Consider the following 8,395-nt stretch of genomic DNA (forward strand, 5'->3'; position numbering starts at 1 on the left):
ATCAAGAGATTGGGGAAGGGGCCACTGAAGCTCAGAGGGCAATCTACAAAGAAGCCAAAAAGAGAGATTGTAAAGCTCTTTTTCTTCTGCATCAATGTGTTGATGGAGCCAACTATGAGAAAATCAATGGTGCTAAAACTACAAAACAAGCTTGGGACTGTCTAGAGAAGAGCTATGAAGGAATGGCCAAGATCAAGAAGGTCAAGTTGCAGCAGCTCAGAAGGCAATATGAGCTCATGCAAATGGAGGATGGTGATTCAGTAGCTGAGTACATGACCAAGATTTTGGCTCTTTCTAATCAAATGAGGTAATGTGGCAAAGTATTGAAGGAGAATAGCTTAGTAGAGAAGGTGCTTAGGACACTCACTTGCAAATATGATCACATTGTTGTTGCAATTGAGGAGTCCAAGAATCTTGAAGAACTCAAGATTGAGGAGCTACAAGCATCTCTGGAATCTCATGAGTTGAGATTGAAGGAAAGAAATCCAGAGAAAATTGGTGATCAAGCATTGCAAGCCAGATTCACCAAGAAACCTCATAGCCAGTGGAGCAAGAAAGGCAATAACAAGTGGAGGTCAAGTGAGCAAGGACTCTCTGGAAGAAAACCTGATATCCAGTGGAAATCAGGAAAGGAAATTGACTCAAAAGGGTCTACCAAAAATGCAAATGGTAGAAAGAAATTTGACAAAAAGAAACTGCAATGTTACAAGTGCAGGAATTATGGTCATTTTGCTTCTGAATGCAAAATGAACAGATGGACAAGCAGTAGAGAGGAGGAAGCTGGTTTGGCTCATAACAATCAAGAATCAGATGAAGAGTATTGCTTATTGATGGCCACTACCAGAAAGGATCAAGCAAGTGATGAGAAAGCTGAATTTTGGTACCTTGACACAGGATGTTCCAACCATATGTCATGGAGAAGAGATTGGTTTACATCTCTGGACGAATCTACCAAAAGTAGAGTCAATTTTGCAGACCAAAGCTCAGTAACTGCATAAGGTGTTGGGCAAGTTATGATCCAGAGACACGATGGCAAACAGTCATACATTTCTATGAATACCAAATTTTGTCCGGCCCAAAATACATTTTTTCAAAAAAATAACAATAAGATAAACATTTTGGGTTTATATAAAAAATAACATTTTTATGTGTTCTAAAATAAAAATGATTCAAATTTGAATTTATGACTTTTATTAAATTTGAATTTTAAACATCATAATAGCATAAATCAAATTTTTGAATTCTAATTAAAAACAAAAATCAAAATCTCCTTAACTTTCTCTTTGAAGTTAATAGGGGATTTGATTTGATTTTCAAACATGTGTCAAAATTCAACTTTAAATAGGCATATGAGACATGAAATCAAAAGGCTTGAAACAAATCACCATCTTCTAAAAAATCATTCATCTAAAACACTCATCCATCAAATTTCATCTAAAAAAATCTTTCATTCATCACCTATTCCCAAGAATCCTCAACCAAAAGATAACCAGAACCATCCAAAAGGTATAATCTACTACATCACAACAATCCTCTCAATAAAAAACAATTCGTTTTTCAATCCTTTCTCTCTTCTCTAGACATTATCTTTCACACATATTCATCCAACAAAAGACCAAGAAATCCACAATAATTCAAGATCTCTCATACACAAGAACACCGCCCAAAAAATGAGAAAAAAATATATAAAGAAACTCAAGAGGAATTATAATTGCATTAGTACACATTGTAGAGAAGCTTCATATACATGTCCAAAGCGATGTCTCTGAGTCTCTGCTACACAAAGTCCCTACCTCCACTATATGTCTGTTTGCATTTGTTAGCTTTTTTTGCACCTTTTTCGTGTTGCATCATTTCATTGTTCTTGGATTCGCTATGAGAGGTATGCAATTTTTATTACTTTCTTGTATAGTTATTTTATTTTTGTTATCAATAATTGCATTAGTAACAATAATCATCACGACTGTAACATATAATTATAACTACATCAAAAAGGTAAATGCATAAACAATTTACTCTTTGTATACATATTACAACACTTTTTTAATAAATATTTAGTTTTGAAGCAAAATATGTAATTAATTAGTTTCTCATTATATATCAATTTAAAACATATTAAAAAAACAAAAACAACAAGCATCCATGAGTCAACAAAAAAATGAAATAATATTTAACTCAGATTGTAAGGTATGATGCGGTGTCAGACGTAAGGGCTACACTTCACTTCCTTATGATTTTATTTTTTAAATAAAAAACAAAAATTCAAATTTCTTAACCAAGTTTTAATATGAGATGTGGTATTGGACGTAAGGGTTATGCTTTGCTCATGTCTTTTTTTTAAAAAAAAGAATTTAAACTTTACTATTTTTAATAAATAAAATTAACCCAACCAAATAAACTTTTTATACCTAAACAACTACGTAAGCCTTGATTCCCTTAATATGGATACGTAGGACCGAGGTCATTCTTGTCAGACACAATAATAAAAACAATTTTTTTTCTTCATAATAAATAAATAATTAATCACACAATTAAATAAAATAATAATAACACAATTAATAATCCATGCAATATAATAGGGTACCGTTCAAATGGGTAACTAGGGTGCTAATACATTCCCTAGGGTGTAATCGACTCCCGAACCTGGATATCAAAGTCCAAGGCCCAATGTGATTGGGCCAAAAGATTTTTCTACATTTTTTGACTGAAAAAAAATGTAGTGGCAACTCTAATAAGTTCGTGCAACCGAAAATCGAGGCACGACAATTTCCAATGTACTTTATGTACCAAAGATGAAGCACAATTTGCTTAGTCTTGGTCAATTGTTGGAGAAAGGGTATGAGATGGTCATGAAAGATGGCCTACTAACTGTCTTTGATAAGAAAGCTCAGAAAATCTTGAAGGTTCCCCTATCTTCTAATAGAACATTCAAGGTTCAAATTCAGATTGGTGACCAGAAGTGCCTACAAGCAAACACAGATCAAGTCACTTGGTTGTGGCATCAAAGGTATGACCATCTAAATTTTAGAAGTCTAGAGTCTTTGAGTAAAAATCAATCTGTGTTGGGGTTACCACTAATCACAATGCCTTCAATTTTGTGTGATGAGTGCCAATTGAGCAAGCAGGCCAGAAACTCATTCAGCTCTGATGTTCCTACAAGAGCCACAAAACCATTAGAGACTGTCTTCAGTGATGTGTGTGGTCCTCTTGAAGAAGAGTCAATTGGAGGCAACAGATACTTCCTCACCTTTATTGATGATCATACCAGAAAGATATGGATCTATCTGATTAAGAGAAAGGGTGAAGTGTTTCAAATTTTTCAGAAGTTTAAAGCACAAGTTGAGAAGCAATGTAATATGAAATTGAAGGTGTTAAGGTCAGATGGTGGAGGTGAATATACTTCAGCACAACTCATTGATTTTTTCACCAAAGAAGGGATCATTCATGAGGTGATAGCCCCTTACACACCTCAACACAATGGCACCGCAGAACAAGTAAACAAAACACTTCTCAACATGGCAAGGAGTATGATGAAGACAAAGAAGCTACCCAAGAAATTCTGGGGTGAAGCTGTCTCAACAACATCTTACATCATCAATAGATGTCCATCCAAGAGATTGAACTATAAGACCCTTGAAGAAGCTTGGTCAGGCCAAAAACCAAGTGTAAGCCACTTGAAGATCTTTGGCTCAATTTGCTTTGGACACATTCTTGAAATAAAGAGAGGAAAGCTTGATGATAGAGGCTCAAAACTCATCTTTCTTGGCTATCATAGTACTGGTGCATACAGAGTTTTTGATCCTCTAACTCATAAATTTTGTATCTCTAGAAACTTAAAGTTTTATGAGAGCCAATGTTGGAGTTGGAATGAGGAAGCTAGCACTTCAAGAGCAAAATTTGGCTTACCCCTTGAAGATGCACCTAGATTGCTAATTGATGAAACTATAGACATTTCACACAACTCTGAAAGAGGTGAAGTCCCTGGTGATATCTCACATACTTCACAGAGTCAACCTGCCACTACATCCTCATCACAAAGAATAAGACAACCATCATCAAGATTGAGAGACTATGATGTATTCCCTGACTCTACAATCACAACAGAAGGAGATTTTGTTCATATGGCATTACTAGCTGAAATGGAACCAATCAGTGTAGAGGAAGCCCTTGATCAACCTCACTGGATTAGAGCAATGGAAGAAGAGTTAATGTCCATAGAAAGAAACAAATCATGGACACTAACACATCTTCCAACTAATAAGAAGGCAATTGCAGTTAGGTGGGTGTTCAAGACCAAACTTAATCCTAATGGTCAAGTATCAAAGTATAAGGCCAGATTGGTGGCAAAAGGTTTCATGCAGAAACAAGGACTTGATTATGATCAAGTGTTTGCACCAGTAGCTAGAATTGAGACAGTAAGGTTGGTAATTGCCTTGGCCAATCAGAATTCTTGGCACATCCATCAAATGGATGTGAAATCTGGTTTCTTAAATGGGCCAATTGACAAGGAAGTTTATATGTCTCAGCCACCTGGTTTTATAGCAGAAGGCAAAGAACAAATGGTCTACAAACTACACAAAGCACTCTATGGACTTAAACAAGCTCCAAGAGCCTGGAACAAGAGGATAGATGCTTTTTTGCTACAACTTGGCTTCACTAAATGTACAACTGAGCATGGTGTCTATGTAAAAGGGAACTATGCCACTGACTTGCTGATTTTGTGCCTCTATGTGGATGACCTTCTTATAACAGGTGCAGATTTTGGCAAGATTCTAGCATTCAAAGATCAGATGCAAGCTGAGTTTGAGATGACTGATCTAGGGGAACTCTCCTACTTCCTAGGCATCGAATTCAAGAAAACTGAGGCTGGAACATTAATGCATCAGAGAAAATACACAGCTGATGTGTTGCAGAGGTTTAATATGATGAATTGTAACCATGTATCGACTCCTATTGATACAGGGACAATGCTACGTGAAGTAGGAGCAGATCATGTGGTAGACAAAACTCTGTATAGACAAATGGTGGGATCATTGAGGTACATATGCAATTCAAGGCTTGGTATTGCATTTGGTGTTGGCTGGATAAGTAGATTCATGGAATCTCCCAAGCAAAGTCATCTAATTGCAGTAAAGAAGCTACTTAGATACTTGAAAGGGACCCTGAACTATGGAATCATGTACTCTGCTGAAGTGAAGAACTACAACAAGAACTTATGTGGTTTTTATGATGCTGATTGGTGCGGGGACAAAACAGATAGGAAGAGCACCATAGGCTATCTCTTTCTCCTTGGCACTGCTCCTATAAGTTGGTGTTCCAAGAAGCAAGAGGTAGTAGCCTTGTCATCATGTGAAGCTGAGTATATTGCAGCTAGCATGAGTGCTTGTCAAGCTGCTTGGTTGAGTGCTCTTATGGCAGAATTGAGGTTGGAAACAGAAGAGGTGAAACTGCAGCTAATGGTTGATAATAAGTCTGCTATAAACTTGGCTATGAATCCAGTTGCTCAAGGTAGAAGCAAACACATTGAAACCAGATTTCACTACATTAGAGAGCAAGTGAACAAAGGGAAACTAGAGTTGGAATTCTGCAAATCTGAGAATCAATTGGCTGACATCTTAACCAAGCGATTGAAGAAAGAAAGGTTTGAAGCTTTGAGGAGGAAGATTGGCTTAGAAACAATCAATGCAAACTGAATTAAGGAAGAGTGATGAAAGTGTATAATTCAGTTTTGTTAGTTGAAGCTAACTTACTACTTTTAGTGAGTTAGTTAGTTAAGACTTGCTATAAATAGAAAAGCTCATGCATTGTATTGAATTGAATAATTTCTTCTCTACATATTACTCTTAAGTGAATACATTGCCTACTCTAATTTCTTCTTCCTTAATCATCTTAATTTCTTCTACTTCTTCCTTCCTCTGTTCTGTTTTCACTATTTTCCTTTCTATTGCAATCTGCCTTTTGTAACAAGTTTTGATGAGGACATGACAATGTTGTTTGACTAGTATAAATTCTCATATTTGATACGATGAGGTGAGTGGAAGACTTTCTAATGGTAAAAGCATATCTAACTACGACGTTTTATTCCTCTTACTACTTATTAATATGAAGTGTCTTACCATAGTTTTTTTAAAACACTTCTCTATCAAATACTAGAGAGGATACTAACTCCATCATTACCTCCTTGGATGACAATATGGGTCCAGCCCTGCCTAATCCACATTTGGCTCGCCAAAATATGTGTTGGTCTGACTCGACCTTTATTGCTAAAAGTACTCAAAATGTCAGTTCAACTCATATTTGGCAGGGCTGACAGGCCGGTGGGCTGACCTGTTTCTTTTCTTTCAAAACACACATTTATAATCAACTCAATCACAATTTTAAAAATAAATAATCATCACACCTCATGAATGTATTTTAAAAGGAAAAAACACAAACCAAAGTCCACAATATCATAATAACATATCGTCTTAGTTTAAAAGTTGTAAGTTCTAAAAAATAAGTCAACATAATCTTAAACTTTTAGACTTCTAGTTCACAATAAAACTTTTAACTCATAAGTTTTAAACATTGTGAAGTTCAGGGACTGAATCATGATTAAAGACACTCATAGAACTAAACAACTACTACCCTAAACTTATCCTAAATGTAACCCTAAACTAAGGGGGCTATAAATAGCCCCACTAACCATATCCAATATTCAGCAGCTTTATCCCCTAAACACACATCAAACTATATATAAAAAAAAGAGGACTTTACCAATTTTTTGAAACGCAAAGAAAAGTGATTGCATTAAGCACCTTATCCCTATGTCTTCAGCAGCCCCTAACACAAAAAAAACCTAGGAGTTTCTATCTTAACCAAAATCATATGGCAACCTAAAATCCAAAAACACATAATATGAAAATAGAGCACCCTCTACATACCAAAAACACATTAGCCACTTCCATTTATTCCATACTTCATCTTCTTCATTTACTCTTCATCATTGTCCACGAGTTACATTGTCATTCACCAACTCCTCCTTCTCCACTTCCAACAACTCGGAAGCCGAAGCAGTCGGGTATGGATACTAGGGACAACCCCTATCCCGATGGCCTTCATTGCCAAGACGTGGCGGCTGGCAAGCTTCTTCTGTTTAGGCTCGCTTATGTTGGGAATTCCTTGTGATTGGTGAAATACCAATCCTATGATCTTGAATCTCATGATTCTCACACATATATGAAACAAAATGGTGCAGTGTCATACCTGAATCCATGTTCCTGAATGTGCTCCTTTGATCTACGTTTCTGAAAGAGGTTTTGTGGTATGATGATCTTCCTCAACCAAATCCCTGATTTCTCTTGGGACTTGCGTTCTCACTCTGATGGGGAGAGGAGAAAACTGAATTTGATTTGGTGTGTTTGGGACCATAACCTTCCTTATGTGTTAACTTATAAGATTCTCATTATCTCCTATGGGTTAACCTGATGGGTATCCACTCATTAAGCCCATATTTGTTATCAGCTTTTAGAAATCTAAGGGGTGTCAATAATTAGATCACTTATAAAGTAACCCAGGAAATAAATAGTTGATGTCATTGTATCAAATATATGATGCCCACCTTAATTAGAAATTATAAATTTCTAACAATCTCTCACTTGGGCTTCATATAATCCTGAATAATTATATCACAAATAATTATATCACAGGTTCTTTAGGCATGCATCCGTATGCTATTTACATTTAGACTTCTCCTTAATACAATCAGGTTCATCTCATATATCAACTATGGAACCACCATAACTTTCATCACATTTAAGTGTGGCTCGACCACGATGATCACCATATTAATATACTCAATGACATAGATCAAATATGGATGAGTGACATGAAAATTTCATGCAATGTGATCTCAAACATGTCTATTTCCAACTGGTCCTTCTTTATTCTTTAGTGAGATCAATCCAAAGTCTTTAATTGCAACACAATTGTTACAATGTACAATTTCAAAATGAAACAATAAATCATCAACTTTATTATGCATAAAAACTGTATATAATATTCAAAGCAAAATATAAAACATATAGACTCCCACTAAACTAAGGTACCCTAAGGAACAACACCCATGTTAGCAACATGCTCATGAAAGACTTTAGGTACCAAACTCTTAGTCAGTGGATCAGCTAACATAAAATTTGTCCCTATATGTTCTATGGAAACTTGTCCATTTTGAACACTTTCTTTAACAACAAGAAACTTTATGTCAATGAATTTTGACTTTGTAGAACTCCTATTGTTGTTAGAGTAAAGAACCACGAACTTGTTGTCACAATAAAACCTCAATGGTTTCTCAATACCATCGACCACACGTAAGCCAGTGACAAAATTTCGCAACCATATGCCATGGTCTGATGTT

At 35.8% G+C, this 8,395-nt stretch overlaps 1 protein-coding gene across 1 annotated transcript in view; it reads left to right on the forward strand.

The window, feature by feature from the left end:
* Nucleotides 1-998, forward strand: part of LOC109329374 — a 2,126-nt gene extending 1,128 nt beyond the window's left edge. The window contains exons 2-3 of the mRNA XM_019563041.1: nucleotides 7-252; nucleotides 322-998. Coding sequence (XP_019418586.1) covers nucleotides 7-252; nucleotides 322-998 — 923 coding nt within the window. The remainder of the gene's footprint in view (nucleotides 1-6; nucleotides 253-321) is intronic.

Source organism: Lupinus angustifolius, chromosome LG16, assembly GCF_001865875.1.
Source record: "Lupinus angustifolius cultivar Tanjil chromosome LG16, LupAngTanjil_v1.0, whole genome shotgun sequence".
Taxonomy (NCBI): Eukaryota; Viridiplantae; Streptophyta; class Magnoliopsida; order Fabales; family Fabaceae; genus Lupinus; species Lupinus angustifolius.